Below are 24,474 nucleotides of genomic sequence, written 5' to 3' on the forward strand. Positions count from 1 at the left end.
TTTGATTTTTTAGGTGCATTCACTTTCCACATGGCACTATTAATATGGGCAGAGAACACCACCACTGTTAATGAAATGATAAAAGGATCTCATTGAGTATGTTCGGTCTGTGAGTCTCCATAATGGTTTATCCTCATACCTTCAGGATGCACTGAGTGCAGCACATCATATAAGCTTTCAAGCTCCTTTGTTTTGCTTAGAGGCAGTTGCAGCACGATAGATAAATTCCCATCTCAGAAACCTCCACAGATACATTAGGTTTTACAGCAACTAAATATAGAAGGTCAGAGTTCTGCAAACTCTACAGTTGGGTGCGATTACAAATCTCCATGTTTCCGCATATGCGAGACCACATGCATCATGGATGCCATACTCTAGTATTGTAAGATCATAAAGTTATATAGACTCCTAGGGATTTAGATTTACTTAAAAACTCCAAAGTTCATGCAAATATCCAACACAACTAACATAACAATAACACAACTGTAAAGAATTTGCCAACCATTCCTTGCATAACTCGCACCATTGCACCAAGAAAGACTTCGCTTCAATCCATTCTTGAGGAGGTAATTGTAGATTCTTAGCAACAGCCTCTCACATTGCCTAAAGCTCCTTGTCTGCCCACTGGACATGGAAGACTGCAGAATTAGAACCATAGGTATAACCCCTTCAGTGGTTTCTCTTTCTAGTTATGTGCTTATCTTTGTATCTAACAAATTATGTGCTTTTACTCCAAATAAGCACCTGGAGAAATTTTCACTTTTTGGTCATAAGAAAACAACAAGAAAACTCCAAGAAAAAAAGAAAAAGAAAATCAGCTAGAGAAACATTAAAGGGCTTCCCAGGAAGTTAGGAAAAGGGTATGGAGACTAGAATTTCATCTTCAAGAAGCAATATCCCCAACACACATACTTTAGATGGTATCTTATACATTTACTTGTTTCTTTTTTTTTTATTTCTGAGAGAAGACATTCATTTTTATCATTTACATCACTGGAGCCTTCCATTTATTTTTGCTTACATGGCATGACCATTTAGTTTTTTTTTTCCGAAATAAGTAGAGGCTAACTCCCCACCTTTTTACCCTATACAACCTCGAGGGCTGACTCCAAGCAGAATCGAACTCCCGACTTCTTGCCCAAATAGCAAGAGATGATGCTATCCGAGCAAGTGCTCGATAGTATGATTGTTTAGCAATTGATACTTCAAACTTGTCTTAGCTCCTCTTCTTACCATGCTATCCTAGTTTTCTTATGCGCCTTTGCATTGTTTATGTAGATACTCTTAACAATGTTTCTCATTAGATAAATCTACATACCCAACACTGCACACAGTTCATGTTATTCTACAATTTAACATCCATCCATTTCAATATTTTTTTCCCAAGAGATGCTCATCTTATTTGCTTTGGCTGTCTTGTGGTATAGGACATGAAGCATCAGGTCATATTTTGATTATGACCCTCCTGATCAAATATGATCTATTTTGTAGTGACTGTATCTAATATTTGGGTAACCAAAAATTGAGACCATGCTATATCAAACAGCCACTTAGCTAAATCAGTTGGCTATATATAGAACCTTTTATTTGACCACATGTTTAATCCTCTTATCTTTATTGCTGGAGTTTGCTGGTACATTATTCTGCTTAAACATCATAGAATATATGAGAAACTGGATCCTTTTATTATCAAAATAAGTTTTTGTGATCACATCTTGTGTCTCAGCTACAACTACTATAAAAGATTTGGGTTGGCTTCTAAATCCAAAAATATAATAGTTTGAGCAAATGCATAAAAGAATTTAGTAGTACTCTGTTGCCTAGGAAAAAAATTAGCAGTATTCTGGATGTGTTAGGTCCTATCATATAACTTATAGAAAGGTCACGCTGAAGCTAAAATTATGAAATGGATAAAAGGGAAATAAGTTGTTTCTCTTATCTCTTGTCCATCTACATTTTATGTGGGACAAGTCTTGCTGAATCTATCTATCCTTCAAAAATGAGATCTTGTTTCTAAAAATTGTTCCGAAACTAAAATGGCTTCTTCTTACAAATAGAATGCCTTGACCAATCAACGTGAGATCTAATATGCAACTGAGGCACTAGCTTCATGGCATCTATGCAACCATGTTAGGAGAATGGTGCATCTCATTTTGTTCTAAGAAGAATACAAATTTTGCTACAGAGTTGGACCCACTAAGCAAACATCCTGCGCGTTCATAAGAGAAGCAGAATAATCACATTATGTCCTTCCTAGAACAGAATGATCTGCAGGAATAATTAGATCGGGTTAAGATCAGAAAACATTCATCTGTGATGTTTTTGCCTATAATCAGAATTGCATCTTTTTTCAATTTAATGTGGGCATCATATATCTATCTTTCTATCTTGTTTGTCATGGATTGTGGAAAGGTTAATAGTCCTTGGTATCAGTCTTGTTTTCTTCTTTTAAGTTCTTTCCGTAGTTCAGGAATCTTGAATAGTGGCTTGGTACTTACATAAGTTTAGTTGATATAAATGCAAGACAAGTCTCACCTCAATCAAACTTGGTCATTTAGGTATCCTAATGCTAGAAAGAAAAAAAAAAAAAAAGATCAATGCACACACATGACAAGTTGACACCTAGAATGTTAGTCACCCTAAGACCAATACTAAGTTTGTCAAATATATACTTGTAGATGCATGTTAACAAATTTTGATGTGTTCTAAATTCATGTAGCTTTGGTTATTGTATTTAACTTGGCAAGCTTATGTCATAATCATCATTATCATCAAGCCTTCTCCCAACTATTTTGAGTCAGCTTTATGGATCTCATTCATCAAGTATTCTTCTTATTTAGGGTGATCTCTGATTTTTTTTAAGTTTCTCCATATCCTAATAAACTCGTGTATTGCTCATAATTGAGAATTCGTACCATGGTTGTACAATGTTCTTAAGTTAGTGAAACTCGGCTAAATCAATATATCATATCACATTATTGATTGGTAGATTCTATCACTTACCATGAACAACTAGCTGCTCAGATTGGATTAGGTACTAGTGGTGTTTTGAACTACTACTAGTTCGTCATGAATGGGTTCAAAGGACGCTTAAAATTCCAGGCCTTTATATAAGCATGTAAAAATTAAGGTCCATGCATGCACTTGTATATGCATCATGACCAAAAAAATAGATTGCCTGCATTATCATTAATTTGCAAGCTATAAAACATAGCAAGTAGCAATCAAAAGCTACAACTCTTTTTTTATAAACCTTACTTTTCAACAAAGACAACCACAATAATGGAGAAATCGTACCTGAAGATGCTTCTGGCCTGAACCCACTGTATTACAGGTGCTACCTTATAAGATTATTTAGGAATTGATGCCAAGATCATTTTCCCAAAAAAAATAAAAAAGAATTAATGCCAAGATAATTCCATGAAATAAACAATCAAGTTGGAGAAGAAACTAATTTTGTATTTAAAACATTATAGATTCTAGGAAGATAGACAACAATTTAGTTAATGTTGACAGGAATTTAGATATCAACCTTGCTAGACACCTACCGGCACAATGTGTGTGCCATGCCAGCATATGTTCAATTCTGTATCAAAACAAAGAAGAATAAAAAACTTAAATTCTTTATTAGTTAAAAAAAGTTCAAACTTGATTTAATAGGTTGCTCCAATCCATACCGATGGTTCTGCATTATTATGTACCAAGCTGTAGGAATTGACCCATGTTGCTATCAGTTGTGTCATCAGATATTGGAGATACAACATAGTTGTCTGCCTGCTGGAACAGTAAAATTGCAGAATTAGAATCATGCCCTTCATTAGCTTCTCTTTCTAGTTATGTGCTTATCTCTGTATCTCACTAATTATATGCTCTTACTCAAAATAAGCAGCTAGAAAAAATTTCTAACAACTAGGGAAAAAAACTTCACACAAGGGACAAGATTAAAAAAAGTTAGAAAAACATTGTAGGGTTGCCCAGGAAGTCGGAAAAGGAGTATTGAGATTGGACTTCCATCTTCAAGAAGCAATATTCAAGACACACAAGCTTTAGAGTAGGGCTAAAAACAGGTCCGATATAATCTGACAACACCATTTCCGTATCCAAATTAGAAATTTTGATATCTAATCAGATCCGGATCCAAATTTGGATATCCATTTATAGATTTTGATTTTAAATATTTTTCCAATCTAGACCCTAGTATTTGGTAAAAAATATAAAAAAATAAATTTTATAACCCAAGATTCAAGTCAACGTTCTCTGGTGTGAATTGCAAGCCTTCAACCACTAGTCTACAACATGATTATTGCTTTAAATAAATAGTTTATTTTATCTATCTTTAAGTATCATTGGATGTATATTCTCTATTTTTGTATAAAAACCCTTTTCTCTTTGATAAAAAATGAAAATTAATATATATTATTTTATTCTTTATTATATTTTCAAAGCTTTATTGTTTAAAATGTCAATATTAATAACTTCCATATATTTTCTATATCTATATATAATTTTTCTTACAAGCTATTTAAAAATAGATAATTCATGATCCAGACCCTTAATAAGGTAGGTCTCTGTGCAGGTTTATAAGTAATCATGCCTTAAATCCTTAGTTAAAAGATTAAGAATGGATTTAATAGGGTTGTGCTGATCCATACCGATGGTTCTGCAATGATTTGTTCCAGGGACTGTGACCTCCAACGACCTTTGTTGCAATCATCTGCGGCATCAAACATTGAAGATACAACACTGTTAGCATGCTCAATCATCACACAATCCAACACTTGTTTCTCCGGGGTTCCATGATCAAATCTTTGCTCTCTGTTTCCTCTGCAAAGACATAAAAAGAAATAGAGTAGTTGGTGCTAGTACAATTATTATTTTGGTAATTAGCCAAAATGCAAGTATAGCTACCTGCAATTTGGACACGTGAATTTCTGAGAAGGGAGCTGCAACAACCCATGCTGCAATCACACAATCCAACACTTGTTCCCTCTACAAAGACAGATAAAGAAACAAAGCAGTTGGTGCCAGTGCAATTATTAATTTGGCAATTAGCCAAAATGCAAGTATAGCTACCTGCAATTTCGACACGTAGAGGAATAAATGGTTGTCAATCATCTTGTGGAAGCCGGAGTTGAGGGCATCGTTCTATTCTTAAGATTTTTGGGAAGAAAAGCCTATTCAGCCCTTCCACCTGTTCAAGCTTGGGGCAATTCACAAGCTGCAGCTCCTCAAATGCATCTCGGTTTTGTTGCGCCAACATCAAAAACCTTAGGTCCTCACAACTATCAACCACCAAGGACTCGAGCGTGAATGGGTGCAGTCGATGTGGCAGGAACTGGATTGTAGGACAGTCCTTTATGACCAAGCGTCGAAGAGATGTGAGCTCAGGCAAGCACTGTAGTGATGGGATATCCGTGCAACCCCATATGGTCAACTCTTTAAGTACGGGTATGGAGCCTGTTACTAGAAAGAATTCCCAATATTTACTGAAACAAAGATGCTCAACGGATGTGAAATCATCAAACCCACTTATTATATTCTCCCATTTGTTTGATATAGTCATCTTGTTGCCTGAAGCAACCTGGTACATGAGCAAAAGAGAATCAGTGAACTCTGTTGGTGCATGAGTTTCATACGGAAGCTTTGAAACAAACAATTAGAGAATATACGGTCATGTAAGTCTTCAAGTAATCAATTGGAGCATTTTAAATTTAGGATGGAAGATACCTGAATGCAGTTGATTCTTTGTATTTGGCACCAATTACTCAATCTAGGGCAATCAACAAATTTCGGCACATATGAGAGCTGATCTTCTCCCATGATCTGAACTTTAGGACAATTTTGTATAATTAATCTAATGAGAGAAGCAAGATTTTGCAGCCCTGACAGTGATGTCAACTGTTGGCACTCCTCAATATGCAGACCTTGAAGATTGGATGGCAGTTCTTCCTTTGATAAGAGCCGTAGTTGAGGACATTTTCTTATGGTTAATCTTTTGAGAGAAGTAAGGTTTTGCATCCTCGGCAGTGATGTCAACTGCTGGCACTCCTTAAAATGCACATGTTGAAGATTGGATGGCAATCTTTCCTCTGGTAAGAGTCGGAGTTGAGGACAATTGTATATCTTCAGATCTTTAAGCGAGTGGAGATGATGCAGCCCTGCCATGGATGTGAGTTGCTGGCAACCAGAAATGTACATCCTCTCAAGCATAGATTTTGATATGGATGCATCCAATTTTCCAAGAGAGTCATGAATGTATAGAAGAAAAGTACGTATTTTTTTACAATTAATTATACGGATTTCTTGAAGTGATTTAAAGGAGATAAGATTTTCCACCCATTCTGGAAACTTGGAACCACCATACCCTTGTACAGACAACTCTTTGAGGTTGGCGTGAGGTTGGAGATACTCAAGCATGGCTTTCTCCCTTTTTTCATCTGCTGGGACATCCTTATTTTTCTCTGGAAAAACTGCTAGATGCAATGTCTTATTTTTCTCCGAAAAAGCTTCTAGATGTGGTAATCTGCCATATCCTTCTCATAATGCAGATCATTGATGCAGTTGAGCGCATTCCAATGTAGCACCAACTTGTTAAGTTTATGCTTATGTTTAAGACCAACATCCTCTATGTTGACCACGTTCTTAAGCCCTGAGATGGTGAGACTTTCGAGGTTCACCAAGTTCTTCAGCACTCCTATCGAACCTTGCACTTTACAACATATAAGGAAGCGCTGAAGATTTGTTAGTTTTCCCATTCCCGGTGGCAGGTAGAGAATTTGCTGATTCCTAATTTGTAGGTGGCGGAGGTTAGTAAGGTTGCCTAGGCCATCTGGTAACTCTGCAAGATTCCAGCAATCAAGTATCAATATTTGTATGTGATAAAGGAGGCATATTGATTCAGGAAGCTTCTTAATTGTGTTGGATGTGATACGTAAGTAGCGCAGATGCTTCAGGTTACCGAGTAAATCTGGAATCTCATCCTCCGTTTCCCACCCAAGATGTAGAGTCCGTAAACATCTTAGTAGGGGCAAATTCTTGATTATTTCTAGGATTGTTGTTGAAATTCCAAACCAAGAATGCCTTATTAACAAGGTCCGTAAGGCGCTAAAATCATACAGGCACAGCGATTTCACAAATTCCTCTTTATCTTTCACGTACAAATGGCGAACTTTATCGGGGAGACCAAATAGCTTCTTATCCACAATTGCCCAGCACTCATTTTCTGCAATAGATTTTGCTAGATCATGTATCATATCATGCATCGTGTACGTATCATTATAACAGAATAATCTTCTTTGCAAGTCATTGAAGTATTCATTGCCAATGTCTTCCAATCTTCTTCCAATCTTGTTCCAATCAAAGAATGATCTTCTTTGCAAGTCATTGAAGTATTCATTGCCAATGTCTTCCAATCTTCTTCCACCTCCAGATGTCTGGATGTAACCTTGCGCCATCCACAATTGGACTAATTCAGCTTTGTCAAGCTTAGAATCCTTTGGAAACATGGAACAATAAATGAAACAAGGTTTAAGATGTGCTGGCATGCGGCTATAGCTTAATCTAAGAGCTGGCAAAATCTCATTATTCTCGTCGACTTTCCATATATCACTTTGCATGACATCCATCCAGCTATCTTCATCTGTCTTGCATCTGAGAAGGCTTCCTATTGATTTCAGAGCCAATGGTAAACCGGAACACTTTGTGACAATCTGCTTACCGATATCTGCTAAGCGTGGTTGTTCTTCAGGGTCTCGACCACCGAATGCATAATGTCTGAATAATGACCAAGACCGCTTAGGAGACAAGCAGCAAGGATAATAAGGACGCACTGTCTGCATGATCTCAGCGACCGAATCATTCCTACAGGTCACGATAATTCTTACTGTTTCTGCACCAACAAAGGGGTTTCTTAAGGACTCCCAACGGCTTTGTTGCTCATTCCAGACATCGTCGAGCACGAGCAAGACTCTCTTCCCCTTCAGCTTTTCCTTGAGAGTATCTTGAAGTGTGCTTAGTTGTGTAAGATCACATGAACTTCGAGTAAGAGACTCAATGATGGCCTTTGTTAGTCTTTCAACATCGAAATCAACAGATACACAAACCCATCCACTCAGATCAAAATATTCTTTTACCTTGGGATTGTTGTAAACCTGCTGAGCGATGGTGGTTTTTCCCAGTCCTCCCTTGCCGACAATCGGAATGACGGAGACACCATTTTCCATGTCCTCGGAAAACAGCAAATCAATTACTTTCTGCTTGTCGTATTCCCTTCCATAAATACTCTTCTCATCCACCATGTGGCTGGTTGGTGCTGGGTACGGAGCTTCCAGGACCCGTCGCTCTCCATCTTCCTCTCTTAAATGGAGGCCTTCCCGATCATGCGAGATCTCATCGAACCTCTTCCTGATCTTCCTGATTCTATCCCCCATGCCATCCGGAATTGAAACCTGTTGGAGTTTTAAATTTATAAAAAGATTTAATATTTTTTTAAAATAAACCAGCCTTACCCCCTAAATTTTAGATGATTTAAATACTTTAAATATTTTTTTTTGGTACATAATACTTATTTTTTCAGACGCTTGTATCCCCCATGCCGTCCGGAATTGAAACCACTACGGTGGAAAGAGAAGCACTTACCTCTTCCTCATCGTCCCCTTCCACTCGCTTCCTCTTGCGGGAAGCTCGGCCTTCCACTTGGGCTCGGAGTACCTCGTACTGGTACTCGTCCAGCACGTCGTCTGCATCATAAGCCACTTCTTTAAGCTCCCTCAACCAGAGCTTGACGGATTCGTCTCGTATCTCCCTCTCCTCCGCATCATGGAGCACTGCTCGGATCCTCTCCAATGTTCTCTTCAGCTCCTTCAGATCTTCCAAAACACTGCTGCGTGGATCCGATGACGAAGACGGCGAGACTGCCGATCTCTGAGCAAAGCCCAGTACTTGGCTGGTTTTTGATAGGATGGAAGAGAGGAAAGCGCTCGCCATTGCACAACCTCGGTTTCCTCCTTGCTCTGCTCGGATCAGACACGGCAAAAAAGGGAGAGGGGCCTTGGCTTTCCGCCTTGCCTCCTCAGAAAGATCGAACCGGAGTCAAGTCAAACGGGGAGATAGCAGAGACCAACTTCACTTTCGGCGATTCCGGCCTTTTGACAGGGCGCATTACCTGTCTTGTTCCGATCATCGTGCCAAAATAGTATTACAAATTTACAATACTATTTTATATATGTCAAGTTGCTCATGGTGCCGATGTCTGTCAACTATTTTATAGATGCCAAGTTGATAATCGCGCCATTATTTATTTTTTTGCAGAAGATCGTGCGCGCCAAATGCCTGTAAGCCCAAAATAATGTCTAGAGGCAGGAGTTTTTTATTTTTTTCCGGTACACTAGACGGAGATTAACAAACGGAGCTTGAGGGTGGCGCTGCGGAGGCGTACGAGAAGGGGAGCAGCACGTGCGACGCAATCCAGATGGGGAGCGCTGCTAGTCGAACAATTTGGTGGGTTTGCTTGATCCGCGTTCAATTTGCACGAGCCGCGGTTTAAGTTCGGCTGGATTTGCTTCTTGGTGGCCTTGCCTCCCAGACCACCAAAGACCACAACGTAAGCGAACCAGTACTCGCACTCTCGACGATCATGGGGCGGCCGGGGCCCTAAAATTTTCGACTTTCTTCACTCGAGACCCTTGCTTTATTGGCATATTAAAAAAACATTTAGATCACGCACATAGTGCGATAAAAAGAAAATAAAAAAGTACAACTACCCTTTTGAATATAAAAGAAAAAAATAAAGACAGCTGCAGAATCTCTTTTGTAAGTGGGCTCCATTGGCCTGCAAGAACTTGTTTCATCCGCCAAGCGGCCTGTTGGCGGTGGGTTCGTAGTGTTATCAACGCTTCCCTCCCCATCTCCTTCTCTCAAACAGAGGGCTTCCCCGTCCTTGGATATCTCATCAAACCTCGTCCTATTCTTCCTGATTTCATCTTCCATACCATCTGGAATTGAAACTTTGGTTGATAATACAGGATCAGTAAAGTTCAAGCAGCATACCTCCTCCTCCTCCTGCTCTCGCTTTCTCTTGCGGCCAGCCTCCCTTGCAGTTCTTTCCTCCACCTGGGCTTGCAGAACCTCGTACTAACACCTGTCGATCACGTCCTCCAAATCATAAGCCACGTCCTCGAGCTCCTTCAACCAGAGCTTGACGACTGTCTCTTGTTTCCCTCTCCTCTGCATCATGGAGGACAGCTCGGATCCGCTGCAGCATCCTCTGCAGCTGCTTGAATTGCTCTAAAAATCCAATCTGCGGATCTGATGAGGATGATGGCGATGCTGAACTCCGCAAGTTGGTCAACAAATAGCCTTCGATAGGATGCTGAACTTAGCTCGTTGCTTCTGTTTGCTTCTCTCTCTGACCAGGCCAAACTAAGGAGGAGAGAAACAGACAGAGGAAGAGGATGTTGGGTTGCCTTGGCCTGAAAACAGAAGCATCACGTACGCCATGAAGTCAAACTAGTTGGCGATGGACATGTGGGACCAAGCGCAGCTGGTGGCGGTTTTCCCCATCTAATTAAAGATTATCATATTGTGTTTGGAATATCATATGCGCAAGTTGATGAATAAACTATCACTGGTCCTTCTTGCTGATTTCTTGTTTCTCTTGAAGGATGATTATTTTTTTTTTAATGAAAAGGAGGCAGGACATGCCACCTAAATTTATTAAAAATAAAGAAAGAGAAGCTATTTACATGAAATCCGGTTGCCTAAGCAATTACAAGCAAAAATTCAGCAAATCAAGAACAGTACGCCCCAGGATGATAAATACTTGAACCACATCCGCTGACCAACTTCGACTTACATTCCTAATGATAATTAATTATGTCGAGAAGAAATCTACTCAGAATCGAAAGCGATCGAGGTACATGTACTAAAGTTCTGAGTGCAAAATTTGTAGAATAATGGTTGTGGGAAACTCTTACCACCAAGGTAAGTGATAAATTTCAGTTAACTAAATAACTTGATTTGAATCAGTTAACCATTTTAATATTTGATTCTATGTGGAAATAAAAACTTTGATAAAAGTTTCTTCGGATCTATCAGAAACTGCTACTTATAAAAATTTTCTACAACTCAAGTTTGGATTTTGGGCTACGTGTAGGAGCCCAGCTCTTTGGGCTTGGGCTATGCGTAGAAATTTTCAAACCCCCTCAGAGAAAATTGAGGAACTTTGGAATATCAGCAGAACAAGGTATATTGTCAACCAAGAAAAAAAATTGGTGATAAACACAAGATATGTTTTGACCAGAAAAACCAGAGCTAAAAGAGATGGGGACTACTCGAGCAGGAAGTTGAACCAGCCCCAAAATTGCACTTCATTAGATTACTCCAAATTTGTACTTCCTCTTCTTACACTCAGGTACTGCAGAGGTTTGAATCAGTGAAATGTATCCTAGAAGCCAATATTTTTATTTGGAGAACATATTATTTTGGGGCTAACCAAACTCGCTTCCAAGTTGGGACCATAAGACTTCCAAAACTCGTGGCTGACCATATTTTTCATTTAACACTAATAAATATATAGTCCTACCTCGGCCTCTTGGTTATTCAACTTATGTTTTGAAGTCAATTCAATCAGGAAGCACCATCCAACCTAATCCAACTCCTATCCTAATAAAAATATAGGCCTATTTTGAGCAAGAGGTGGCAATACTTAATCGTTTAATCCGTTTAACTTGATTTAAATTATAAATCAACGTAGATTACCAATTTAACAAAATAGTTAGGCTCAAATCTAAATTTTTAACTCTTTTAATAAATAAGCTAATATTTTTTTTTGATCTATTTTGTATTTGAACCGAACTATTGGGAAGTGAACCCCAAATTCTGGTCAGTTCAATCAAGAAGCACCACCCAACTTAATCCAACTTATACCAAAATCTGCCCCTTTACCCTCCAAAATAAAGTAGAGCTCGTATTTATTGCACGTTGCATCTAGACAGCGCCCCCATTTACTCCAGCAAAAAGGCTCCCAAATCTCGCTCTCCCCACCGTCTCCCACCCTCTCCCCACCTCTCCCTCTCGTAAATAAAACAAGAGAAAATAAGGGCTCGTTTGGTTCGCGTGAAGCATTTTCCCTTCTAGAAATATGACTCCTGAAAAACAAATTTCTAGAAAGATGATGCCTAGAAAAGTACTTTTGGCATGTTTGGTTGATCATAGAAAAGTGACAAATTTTCAAAGTGCTTATGTTTGGTTAGCCATCCACTTTTCTAAAAAAGTTATGTATAATTTCTATTATGCCTTTAATAAAAATTAGGTCTTTAATATCTCTTTAATGCTTCTTTAATGCTGAAGGGTCTTTTTGGAAAAAATAAAAATAGAGTGATTCTCACCTCATAAAAAAGTCATTTTCATGAAAAAGTTACTTTTCTATAAAATATAAAAATTATATTTTCATGAAAATATAATTTTTTCGTCTTTTCCATCTGGAAACTATAATCAAACAAAAGTATCTCATTACTTTTTCGTTGACCTTCTTCTTTCTTTCTTTCTTTTTTTTCTTTTTTTTTTTTTTTTTTTTTTTTTTTTTTTTTTTTCTCTTCTCTGGGGAACCAAACGTGCTCTAAAGGGTATTGCGTTCGGAGAAATAAAACCCAAAAGAAAGGAATAAATTAAAAAACAGCCTATGGAAAATATAGAGAGGGATTGAGGAGGGGGGATTCGAGCGCCTCTTGTTCGATTTCTTGCCCTCCCCCGCCTCCGTCCTCTCGATATCACCTTCCAGCCCTCGGATCTCCCACCAGGTACGCGATTCCCAGAAATCTCCCCTGATTTCTCTGGCTTCAATCCTTAATAATCTCTCGTTAAAACCCTAGCTTTGTATCCTGCTAGAATCTTAAATCTGGATCCCTATATTCGCCCATATATGTTGTTTTGGATCAAAATCGGATTTTTCTCGATGGAAGAGCGATTCCGTGGGGTAACGCCTAAAATCTTTTGCTCCGCTCTTCCCACTTTTCAGATCCGAAATTTGAATCAGGTTTCAGTTTGAGCTTGATTTTTATCGGAGCTCGTGCGGAATTAGCTTCAGAAAAGGTGATTTTTCTTGTATTTTTTTGGGATTCTATATGATGTCTCAGTTGAAGTATGTGATTCTAGTTAGGTTATGCTAAATTATGTTCTTGGCTTTATCTCGATAATTCAGCGATTTAGGATTTACTGCTGCAGTTGCTTCCAGGTCTCGGAGAGTGCCGCTGCCATCACTCCTATGGCCTTCTTTTCCGCTCTCTCTCTATCTCTCTCTGGCTTGTTCGGTAGGCGGGGATTATATAAGCACCATATGTTGTTGCCCTCCTACTTCCTTCCCTCCCTTGCCTCCTCCTTGTGCACATCCATGGTGACCGCTGCCCTTTCCAAATCCAGAGCCATCTCCAAGCCCATGTATTTCCACTCTGCGTCTTGTCCACCCTTCAATTGTCTCATCTTCTGTTAGATTAATCCTACATGCTTCAAGATTAGGGTTTAGTCAGGTCTCAGGTGCAATAAAAAATTTATTATTTTCTCTTTTTCTTTTTGCTGTGGTCATTTTTCCCACATTTCCCTTTTTTCTAAACGGCATTCTGGACATATCTTTACAATTGGATTGAGTTTGTCATCTTGGAGTTAATTTTGTTTGCTGGAGTCATTTTTATGTATCCTGCATTCTAATCTTGCATATTTGGGGGTTTTCTTATATCAAATGATGATGTATGACTGCTGCAGTTATGGTTCCTATTTTTCCTTTAATCTCTGCGTGGATTATGCAATTATGAGTTCCATGCAATCTGTTCAATAGTTTTCTACTGATTATACATTTGCAAGCTCTGCACAAATCCTTTTTTTTTTTTCTGATGATATTTTCCACTGATATGTAGTTTTGATTTCCATGCTGAACTCATGATAAGTTGTCAACAGGAACTTAAATTAGAGTTATTTCATCGCATGCATTATGAAGATAGTCTAAATTACAGGAGAGTCTTGAGCACGGAGAGCTCACCATGACAAAGAAGATAGTATAAATTGGAATATCACTTGAACAGAACCTTAATCTTGATATTCTATCAATTCAAATTAAATTACAGTATCGAACTACTATTCACATGTAATCATAATTTGACAGAGTTCCATGATTTTTCTCATCATTTTGTAGATTTTGTAGAGAGAAAAAGCTTCCATCAGAACATTGGGTATAACCTGGGAAAAAATGGGTGTGATGGGTAATGGCAAAGAATCAAGGAAAATGGTGTTTGTGACAGTGGGAACCACATGCTTTGATGCTCTTGTCAAGGCAGTAGACTCTCAGCAGGTCAAAGATGAGTTATTGAGAAAGGGATACACTGATCTCCTCATTCAAATGGGCCGTGGGACATATGTACCCTCCAAGGTTTTGACTCTTCTCTTGCCAGACAAATCTTTTGCTTTCTCTGTTAATAAGCTCTCTCATGCTCAAATGCGTGTTTTAGAATTTGAAACTTTTTTCTTGGTTTTCAGTATACTCCTTAAAAGTATAATTTTGCTCCTGTACTGACTAAGCCATTTTAGTATAGGAAAAAACATTGTATATCACCCTATGAGAAAAACAATACATAGAGACAATTTTATTTTAGAGGGAATTTGAGATTATTTTATGTCTTGACATTTTGATGTTCTGCACAACTAAGATGGACATGGCTGACCAAGTCAAGCTGATGTATCTGTGCTCATGCTAGATTTATATGAGTGGTAGGTTATTCCTGAGAAAACTTTTATGGGTAATAATCACAAAGAAAGGAATCAAATGGAAGTCCTTTTTTCTCATTTATTAGTCTAATTTATATGGTGTAAGCAATCAAGATTTCTGTTTGCCTCATCTGAAAAAGCAATGTGATATATGTGGTAGGAGCCGTATCTTTTGGTTGTTTGTTGTAAATGGGTGCACCATATTTCTACTGCTGTATTATGATATATGTGTGAAGCTAGAGCAATGTCATGGAGCCTATTTCCATTTGTATTGTTATGGGATTTGGGAAACATACATGTTTTGCAATGCCAAGACTTTCATGGTTAAAGAATATCATTAGAATACTAAAAAAAACCTTTGTCTAGGCATTATTATGTGGACTATGTGCCAGAACTCTATTGTTGTTCAGTGAAAAACTTAAGCTAGATACATTTTGCATGCTGTGAAGGATCCTTATGGTAGGAGAGCAATGAAGCTGCAATCATGGTCACATGGAAGGGTCCAATGTGGTAGTTGTGAGCTGGAATGCTTTATTTCTACAAAAATAGAATTTTGAAATGCTTTAAATTATCATGCTGTCACCGCATCTTGCACTTATAAAGGTTGTTGGCCTGAAAGGTGGTTGAGTTTATATGGAGAAGTTGGTCTTTGCTTTTCCGAACAAAGCAAAGAATTGTTGCATTTTAGTTGTAATAAGATTACCTATCACCTGCAATGTTCTCTCACCAAACCTCAGAGTGGGCAATCTTTCCTGACATTAAATGCTTTTAAATCCTCTTCTTGCCTTAAATTCTCTTATATACTTCTAATAGCTTTTTCGCTGATCCTGTCCTAGAAAGAACGTTGAAATACAAAATTGGAGAATCCTTCTAAATGCATGCTGCATCTGACTAACCAGTTGTTACACGGTACCTTACAGCCAGAAGTAATCTTATCTGGCTTCACCAGTCCCTCTATCTTCTTTTACATCTATTATATATTTATGTCCTTTTGATCATAAGCATGCTTTTAATTTGTGCATTTCCATTTGAAACCTTCTTCAGTTCAATAAAAAAGAGTCCGGTGTTTATCATGAACATGTCTTGTGTTCATCATGAAGACGTCTTGTGTAATGAAGCTGACTGTAAATTGATTTTATAAACTATTGAATTTTCCTTTGAATAAAATTAAGCACCTGTGCTTTTTTTATTTATGTTAGCTTTTGTTCAAGCTAGAGAGAAACCTGGTTGATTAGTATTATGAATCTTTTTCCTTCTTCTCATATTCATCTGAGTGCATGAATAGAGATGAATAACCTCATATGACCTGGAAAACAGTTTTCTGGAGAAGATGGATCTCTAGCTGTGGATTATTTCACTTTCTCACCGAGCATTGCCGACTACCTTAGATCAGCATCTCTTATCATCAGCCACGCAGGTAATATTTTGTTGTAATCTATATCGTGGAAAATTTTTCCTTGTACAGATACAAGGCACACACTATTGAATTTAATGAATGTTCTTGGCAACTAATCTATTAGGAATGTATATGGTCCGCACAAACCATGACAAGACTTTAAGGGGAAGATTTTCTATTGAAATGATTCACTGCCTTTGATTTTATAAAGTAACAAGATCACAAGGGTCCAGGCTAAAGAACAAGAGACTGGAAGTATATTCTAGATACTTGTCGGATTCTTCATCATTCTCTCCTTTTTGCTGTTAAAGGACTTGTGGAGACAAAATAGTTGGATAAAACGCATAAGAAGTGAATGATGAAAATGGTGATGTGAGTCTAACAAAAGCTATTTTTTGTTAGGGTGCAATGTAGTAGGTCTTATTCTAATATCATATTATGGGATGCTATGACAGTCGTATATAATAAACAGGCAGAACCTTATAAAATGCTATATATATAATTTTGTTGAATGTAGCATGATATATTATATACTGATTTCTACATGGCTCCATATTCTATTTTTACCTCTTCCATATCAAAAACTCCGCACACATGCTTCCTCATAAGACAACTGTGTACCATCCTTGATCTCCTAAATAAAATATTTAGCTGATTACTTGCTTTGATCTCTTTTCTATCAAACTTCTTTCTCAATGGTTCCACTCATTACCTCCCAACTTCATCAGATAAGAAGAGGAGCACCTGTTTACCAATAGTTACAGCAGACTATGTAGTTTGGTGGATGTTGTTGCCAAGGCTTCAAATGAGAGAGAGGTTTAAATTTAAGCATGCTCTATGGAAATTAGAAAATTTTGTATGTACAATTTTTTTTCCGTTAATGATCAAATTCTTAGAGATCATCAATATTCTAGGTTTGGTCGTAATCTCATTTAACAGGTACAAGAGCAGATTCCAATATGTTGGATTGAAATATTGCAGCCAAAAAATAGGAAAAAAGATGGTTGATAGTGTGGTATACAGCTGTGTTTCAGTCATACTCATTTATTGACTTCTGTAGTTTAAGCGATAACTGCATATTCAGAAGTTATGTTTTCGCTGGTGATCCATGGTTCATTCAAGAACAGAGCAGGGCCGGCCTGACCGTTAGGCGACCTAGGCGGTCGCCTAAGGCCTTGGCCCAAAAAAAGGCCTCAGCCCATCGCTGAGAATGGTTGTCAACTGTAGCCTGCCCTAATCCCATTGCCATTGATGCCATGGCTGTAAAGCTGGTAAGGTAAGGCGTAAACCTATGAACCTATCACCTATGGCATTCGGCTATGGGCTATTCCTCTTGTCCTTGACGTCTCCTTGCCTCTTTGTCCTAATTCCAACTTCCTAGTTCCCAAATCCCAGCATGGCTATTCCTCTTTCCTCCTCAGACCTCATTTCCTTCTAGCTTCTTCATTCTTCAAGCTTCCTAGCTCTTTGATTCCTTCATTCTGGGGGTGTGCCGGCGTGGGAGGGTGGATGGGGGCCGGTTCTTGTCGGTGAGCTTGTCGGTTAAGGGAGGAGAGGGGCTCGTGCGGGAGTTGGAGGGGTTTTTGGGGCAGAATGGGGTGGGGAGTTCGGAGGAGCCGGCATTGGAGGGGAACGAGGTGGATGAGGTGATGGTAAAGCGGTAAAGGAGGTGGAGAAAAAGGAGGTCAGAACGCAGGGGCCGGAGCTGGCGCCATGAACACCACCAGTCCACCAAGCATCTGTGGGTGGGGGCTGTGGCCGCAATGGTTTCAAGGTAATGGGATAGCTGTTTGGTAGTTTTTATCATTACTTTTCCTGTTATAGCTATTACTGGATGCTGAGTAATATGTTCCATGACTTTGCTGTGCCTTTGTAATTAATATCTCAACTTTTTTCCCTTAAAAAAATGCATTTTGTGTTTGTTTATGGCTGCATTGTCTCAATTGCATTTTATATCATACTTAGATACTCCATGTTGTCCTTATGATCAAAAGAGTCTTGTCTTTGGTCAGTTTTGCTGCTAGTAGTATTAACTTAATGGCCATTTGCATCTTTTTGAGCATTAGACCTTTTCTTTTGCAAATCTGAGGTTTTGCATGAATGGTCTGACAAAGGAGTTTCTTTGAGGAGTGGGCAAAGGGCTGGTGTGCCATAAGATGGAGATGTCATTCTTAATGTAGAATAAAACTATAAAAGTTTCGAGGTAGGGGAGGGGTTCGTGTGGGGAGGCGGAGGGGTTTTTGGTGTGGAATGGGGAGAGGGGACAGGAGGAACCAACATTGGAGGGGAAGGAGGTGGATGAGGTGGTGCTGAAGGAGGTAGAGAATGAGGAGGAGGATAGAACACTGGGGGGCGGAGGTGGTGTTGAAGGAGGTAGAGAATGAGGAGGAGGATAGAACACTGGGGGGCGGAGGTGGTGCCATGAACACCACCAAGCATCTGTGGGCGGGGGGCTGTGGGAGAACAAATATATCTTAATACATGTTCAAGAAAAAGAAAGGCACATTTTGTTATTTTGTAAGAAGCAGCGCACACAAAATGACTTGCAAAAAATGGTACCAATAAGTTGAGTTGGTAAAGTTGCTAGGAGTTGGAAGTTGGTGAATTAAGTTGATCTCACCTTTGGCCCAATTTCAGTTGGCTATGACTTATTCCCCTTATCACCTATGAACCTATCACCTTTCCCCAATTGTTTAATTTTAGAAAGTTAAAATCTTTGAATGTAAAGGATTTGAAAAATTGTTGTCTTAATCTTGAAAATTTTTTAAAGCATAGTGAATATTCTGATATTGATGGGCTTGATCTATTTTCAGAATGAAAAGTTTTAAAAGAAGTTTTACAAAGATTTGAAAAATTGTTGTCTTAATCTTGAAAGTTTTAAAAGAAGTTTTACAAACAGAAACCAGTACCCCTATTGATACTTTAAGTTTTATAAAAAAATAGATTTTTTTCCAAATGCATGCGTTGCTTATAGGATATTGTTAACAATACCTGTAATAGTTGCTTCTGCTGAAAGAAGTTTTTCAAAATTAAAGTTGATAAAATCTTATTTGCGGTCAACTATTTCATAAGAAAGATTAAATGGATTAGCTATATTATCGATTGAAAATAGTATTTTAATGAATCTTGAGTACAAAAGTTTGATTAGTAATTTTACATCTCAAAAAGCTACACAAATTATTTTTAAATAAAATTTTAAAGTATTTTACACTTATTAAAATTTTTTTATCATTTTTTTTAAAAAAAAGCCTCCTTTAATGAGTTCGCCTTCGGCCTCCAAATGCATTGGGCCACCCCTGGAACAGAGACAACCCCTAAATGATTGCTTAATATGCTTGTAATTTTTCCATTATGACTCATATGAAATAAAAATGTTCCAGGGGATATGCTTGGTGATACATGTTGTCTCTTATGTACTTGGTTATTTCCATCTAGCATGATCTTCCAGTTTTTTTTTTTTTTTTTCGTAGTTATAGATGTTGCATACCAGAGATTTTTCTGTAAAAGTGGTTTATGGTTGTACCAAATCCAAGTTAGTAATTCCTAGTAGGTGAAATAAACCAAACCTCTTTGGTTTAAAGTTTAGTCTTATATAGCAGCCATTACCCTTGGTTGGGGAGCTAGGTTATGACCGTGGATGCTGCAGCTTATTAATTGAAATAGCCTGGTTTGCAATTGTGTCAAAGAACAAGTTTGTCTCTCTGATAGTTGCCTCCTCTTCCATTGCTTGTGATCCAAGTCCAAGGAGGCATTGCGCTTCTCCCAGTACAAAATTCAGAAAACTGCAATCTTTATGTATGTTTCTGATTGACAGCATTCTATTTGTTCAGAATGGCACTCTTCAACCTTCTTGTCTATAGGTCAAGTCAATGGGCATGTTCAGTCACTTTCTGCGGCAACCAAGGCACAAATGGGCAAATTGGTGGACCCATTTATTGTTTTGATATGACTTGATTTTTTTTTTTTAAAAAAAAAATCTTCATTGGAGCTTTAATCAATAGCATATTGTTACTTCGATTCTGTATATCATAGTTGAACCTTCTCAGCTGCTTTCTTTCATACATGAGATTACCAAAATTGCCCTATTCTCATTGTGATATTAGTATACTAGTAATGCAGATTTTAGATTGTAACAATGATCTATCGATGAGAATGTGACAAATAATTCTAGTTGGTAAGCAGGGTCCGGGAGCATATTTGAGACACTGCGATTGGGTAAGCCTCTAATTGTGGTCGTCAATGAGGATTTGATGGACAACCACCAAAGTGAGCTTGCAGAGGAACTGGCAGATAGGAAGCACCTATTCTGTGCCCGCCCGCAGACACTCCATCAGACCATCAAAGTCATGGATCTGGAGTCCCTTATTCCTTACCCACCAGGAGATGCTGCGCCAGTTGCTAATCTATTCAACAATTTTCTTGGATTCCCAGCTGATTGATCTGTCTATCAAATTGATCCTTGAAGAATGTTCATGGGATCGTTGGTCCTGTTGGCAGAAAAATTTTGAACCCTGTTCATACTACAAAAACCCTGTTGGAAATGGCTCCAGTATGATCATATTAGCATTGTCTCTGCTTGAATACTCTTTTCAGATTCTGAAGATTAATATGTAATCACCATTTGTGATTCAAAATATACTACTGTTTTGTAAATCCCTTATTTATGGTGGGAGAAGATTGAATGCCGTTCATTGTTTTTATGCAATTAAATTCAATCCATCCATTTCTTATCAAACTCTATCCTTCTTCCTTTCTTTTGAGAATTGTGAACAATACTATTTGATATTGGTAAGAAGAGGATCAAATGATGATTTTAGTCTTACGAACTTCAATTATTAGCGGATAAATAATAATGTACATCGGAAATTGGAGGATGAAAGAAGGGGGGGGGGGGGGGGGGGAGGGAAACATCAAATTTCGAGCAGAGTGTGGCGACGGAGGGAGCCAGAGTAAGCTTATCCAAAGAAGTCTTGGAGGTCCCTACTGGTGAAGACCTGGTTGGATAACTCGGCGGGGATGGCGACGGTGAGAAGAGCGACGCTGGAGCCGGCGAGGATGACGCCGTGGTGCCTAGGACCCTCTCGAATGCTGGCTACTCGATCTCCCTCACCTCTTTCGCCACCTCTCCCCATAAATATGGTGTCAGCGACGACTTCTTCCTCGCCTCCATCATCTCTTTGATCTCCTCTGGCACTAACGGTGTCGCCGATGCAACGGCGGCTTGCTTCTCACCGTCTTTCTTCTTTCCAGAAGTCTACTCCCCCACTGCTGCATCCTCCTCCTCTAGGGTTTCGAATGCGACGCCGTTTTCTTGGGCTAAGGAGCGAGGCGAGCGGCGGACGAAAGAGAAGACCGAAGGGGGCCACGATGGTGGTGACCGAATCTAGATGAAGCGGTGAACGCCATCCTACATGCCCAGAGCCCACTGAAGAAACTGAGGAGACCAAAGAGGGAGATGAAGCCGAATTATCCCTACATGCATTGTCAGGAGTGCAACAGCCTTTCATCATGAGGCTCATGGCATGGATCAGCAAGCACGAGGTATCACTGTTAGTTGGCAATGGGTTTTTTCATAATTTAATTAATTCTGAAATACTCAGGAGAGTAGGCTTGAAAGGAGAAGCCATAGAGCTATTTGATGTAAAAGTGGCCAGCGGCGAAAAGCTTACTTGCAAGGAGGTTGTTCGAGAAGTTAGGCTAAATGTACAGGGGATCCGAATCAAAGCGGACATGCATGTGCTTCAGCATGGCTCTATGACCATGGAGTTCAGGATCGGAGGACAAAAGAAGAGGTGGACAGCAACTTATAGCAAAGAGATGCGGCCTTACGAGGCCAATGTGCTGGAGCGATGGTGCAGAGGCAGAGTCAACTGCTTTGCTGTGCTACTGACCAACCACGGTCAAGAGGAACCCAACTCTTGGCCGCAGCCAGACATGGAGCTCGAGACACTGCCTTTGCTAGTTCAGAGCTTATTAGAGGCACATCGAGGCGTCCTAGAGGAGCCCACATCCCTATCACCGCAGCGGACCTTCGACCACCCTATCAAATTGAAGGATGAATCCAAGCCCATCAATGTTCCACCATACCGGTATGCACATTGTCAAAAGAATGAAATAGAAAGGCAGGCATACACCATGTTGAAACAGGGGCTAATCTGCCACAGTTCAAGTCTCTTTTCTTCACCAGTCCTCTTGGTGAGGAAGAAAGATGGAACGTGGTGCTTCTGCACCGACTACAGGGCCTTAAACGAGGCCACTATCAAGGATCGGTTTCCTATCCCGATTGTGGATAAAATGCTCGATGAATTGCATAGAGCAAAGTACTTCACACAGTTGGATCTGAGAGCCAGCTACCATCAGATACGGATGCGAGAAGAAGACGCCCATAAGACAGCTTTCTACACTCACTCAGGGCACTATGAATATCTAGTCATGCCATTCGGCCTGTGCAATGCACCATCAACTTTCCTAGCGGCTATGAACGAGGTGTTCCAACCATATCTACGAAGGTTCGTAATAGTTTTTTTCGATGATATTTTGATTTACTCTAAAACCATGGATAAGCACCTGCAGCACTTGAAGCGAGTCCTACAAATCGTAGAAGAGCACCACTTTTATATCAAACCTTCCAAGTGTGCATTCATCCAGGAAGAGTTGGAGTACCTTTGGCACATTGTCTCCAGAGACGGTGTGCAAGTTGATCAAAGGAAGATCGAGGCTATGACTGACTGGCCTATATCGAAGGACATCTCAGCCTTAAGGGGATTCTTTAGGCTGACTGGATACTACTGGCGGTTCGTGCAGCACTATAGGCTGATCGGAAAGCCGCTAACCAACATGTTAAAGAAAGACGAGTTTCAGTGGTCCGATGTAGCAAGGGAAGCCTTCGACAATCTTAAGAGGGCCATGACGCAAACCCTGGTGCTAGCCCTACTAGACTTCAGCAAAAAATTTGAAGTGTATACCGATGCTAGCAGCGAAGGTATTGGGGTTGTTCTTGTGCAGGAGAAGACACCGCTAGCCTATATCTCCAAAGCTTTAGAGCCAAGAAAGAGGGCATGGAGCACCTATGCAAGGAAACTACTGATGGTAGTTCATGCAGTAAAGGCATGGCGGCCCTACCTCTTGGGCAGGCGCTTTACCATTATCATAGACTAGCAACCACTACGACATCTCCTACACCAAAAGCTTGTAACACCTGAGCAGCAGCAATTCCTTCTCAAGCTGCTAGGGTTCGAATACGATATTATCTATCAGCCGGGCAAAGAGAACAAGGTTACATATGCACTATCTCGGAAAGAAAGCAACCAAGTTCAAGGGGTCGCAGAAGAAGTTGAACAACCGATTTGTGCTGCCATCAGTGGAGTAGATTGGCGGATTTGGGACCATATTTGCGAAGCCACTAAGTTAGATGCTCAAGCCCAGGAGATCCAGGAGAAAATTTAAGCATCTACGGGTGGTGTGGCCAATTTCAAGTTGAGGGACAGACTGATCTACTACAAAGGTAACATTTATGTTTCTGACGTCCCTAATTTGAGACAAAGCATCTTAAACCACTTCCATAACGGTAAGGAAGGGGGTCATTCTGGCTGGCTTCACACTTATTTGTGTGTGAAGCGTTTTTTCTTTTGGGAGGGACTGAAGCAATAGGTCAAGTCTTTAATGGCCGCATGTGACACATGCCAAAAGGTCAAATATGACCCAAGAGCACCTCCGGGACTACTGCAACCACTTCCCATTTCAAGCCTTATTTGGGAAGATTTGACCATTGACTTCATAGATGGACTACAGGCAAGCAGGGGCTATGAAGTAATCTTGGTGGTAGTAGATCGGTTGAGTAAGTATGCACATTTTATTGCACTTAAACATCCTTATACAGCAAAATCCGTTGCCAAAGTATTTGCGAAGATGATAGTACGGCTACATGGAGTGCCGCGAAGCATCATCACGGACTGAGACAATGTCTTCATGAGAGCCTTTTGGAAGGAACTGTTCACGCTGTAAGGGAGCAAGCTAAAATATAGTTCCTCATGCCACCCGCAGACCGACGGTCAAACAGAGGTCATCAACCGAACTCTAGAACAGTATTTGCGCTGTTTTTGCCATGAGCAACAAATACGATGGAAAGAATACCTTACATAGGCTGAATTCTGGTACAATACTTCCCACCACTCTTCTATTAAAATGAGTCCTTTTGAGCTAGTGTATGGCAGGCCTCCCCCAATTTTAACTTCTTATGAGAGAGGCACGACCAAAAGCATCGAAATTGAGAAAGAATTAATGGCACGAGGCGAAGTCCTTGCAAATGTAAAAGGGGAGCTTCAGAA

At 39.6% G+C, this 24,474-nt stretch overlaps 3 protein-coding genes and 1 long non-coding RNA gene across 8 annotated transcripts in view; 2 read left to right on the forward strand and 2 right to left on the reverse strand.

Moving 5' to 3' along the window:
- Positions 1 to 396: 396 nt before the first annotated feature.
- LOC149768465 (uncharacterized) lies at positions 397 to 4,774 on the reverse strand. 2 transcript variants are annotated; one of them, XM_089929300.1, is made up of 4 exons: positions 4,653 to 4,774; positions 3,678 to 3,774; positions 3,298 to 3,323; positions 397 to 624 (listed from the first exon to the last, which is right to left on the reverse strand). In XM_089929300.1, the coding sequence occupies exons 1-4, from the start codon at positions 4,751 to 4,753 to the stop codon at positions 423 to 425; spliced, it is 426 nt and encodes a 141-aa protein (XP_089785426.1). In that variant the 5' UTR covers positions 4,754 to 4,774; the 3' UTR covers positions 397 to 422. The 2 variants fall into 2 exon arrangements, with proteins under 2 accessions (XP_089785426.1, XP_089785425.1); XM_089929299.1 differs by having other exon boundaries at positions 3,678 to 3,777; positions 4,653 to 4,753.
- Positions 4,775 to 4,913: 139 nt separating this feature from the next.
- On the reverse strand, positions 4,914 to 9,144 carry LOC108510880 (putative disease resistance protein RGA4). The gene is made up of 5 exons (XM_089928558.1): positions 8,638 to 9,144; positions 6,540 to 8,447; positions 5,728 to 6,507; positions 5,074 to 5,581; positions 4,914 to 4,989 (listed from the first exon to the last, which is right to left on the reverse strand). Exons 1-4 carry the CDS (start codon positions 8,983 to 8,985, stop codon positions 5,108 to 5,110), a joined length of 3,510 nt encoding a protein of 1,169 aa, XP_089784684.1. The 5' UTR covers positions 8,986 to 9,144; the 3' UTR covers positions 4,914 to 4,989; positions 5,074 to 5,107.
- Positions 9,145 to 12,598: 3,454 nt separating this feature from the next.
- Positions 12,599 to 24,474, forward strand: part of LOC103699428 (uncharacterized) — a 49,305-nt gene continuing 37,429 nt past the window's right edge. The window contains exons 1-5 of one of the 4 annotated variants that reach the window (XM_039123758.3): positions 12,599 to 12,797; positions 13,016 to 13,089; positions 14,183 to 14,416; positions 16,069 to 16,168; positions 20,330 to 20,882. In XM_039123758.3, coding sequence (XP_038979686.3) covers positions 14,237 to 14,416; positions 16,069 to 16,168; positions 20,330 to 20,586 — 537 coding nt within the window. In that variant the 5' untranslated portion in view covers positions 12,599 to 12,797; positions 13,016 to 13,089; positions 14,183 to 14,236 and the 3' untranslated portion in view covers positions 20,587 to 20,882. Of the gene's footprint in view, positions 12,798 to 12,885; positions 13,090 to 14,182; positions 14,417 to 16,068; positions 16,169 to 20,329; positions 20,883 to 24,474 lie in introns of those variants that run through there. The other 3 variants (XM_088717168.2, XM_089929298.1, XM_039123763.3) reach the window with 3 other exon arrangements.
- Positions 17,928 to 19,373, forward strand: LOC149768466 (uncharacterized). Its single transcript, XR_016399654.1, has 2 exons — positions 17,928 to 18,450; positions 18,506 to 19,373. It is a non-coding gene; the product is annotated as an uncharacterized LOC149768466 (long non-coding RNA).

Source organism: Phoenix dactylifera, chromosome 2, assembly GCF_051530095.1.
Source record: "Phoenix dactylifera cultivar Ajwa chromosome 2, Ajwa_hap1_PhDact_Kaust_v1.1, whole genome shotgun sequence".
NCBI lineage: Eukaryota > Viridiplantae > Streptophyta > Magnoliopsida > Arecales > Arecaceae > Phoenix > Phoenix dactylifera.

Coding starts and splice junctions, on each gene's coding strand:
- LOC149768465 (XM_089929299.1), bottom strand. CDS start 4,753: ATGCTAACAGTGTTGTATCTTCAATGTTTGATGCCGCAGATGATTGCA. Junction 3,778..4,652: donor AAATCATTGCAGAACCATCG/GTATGGATCAGC, acceptor TTACTGTTCCAG/CAGGCAGACAACTATGTTGT. Junction 625..3,297: donor CAGGCCAGAAGCATCTTCAG/GTACGATTTCTC, acceptor TTCCATGTCCAG/TGGGCAGACAAGGAGCTTTA.
- LOC108510880 (XM_089928558.1), bottom strand. CDS start 8,985: ATGGCGAGCGCTTTCCTCTCTTCCATCCTATCAAAAACCAGCCAAGTA. Junction 6,508..6,539: donor GCATCAATGATCTGCATTAT/GAGAAGGATATG, acceptor CCACATCTAGAA/GCTTTTTCGGAGAAAAATAA. Junction 5,582..5,727: donor AAAGAATCAACTGCATTCAG/GTATCTTCCATC, acceptor CTCATGTACCAG/GTTGCTTCAGGCAACAAGAT.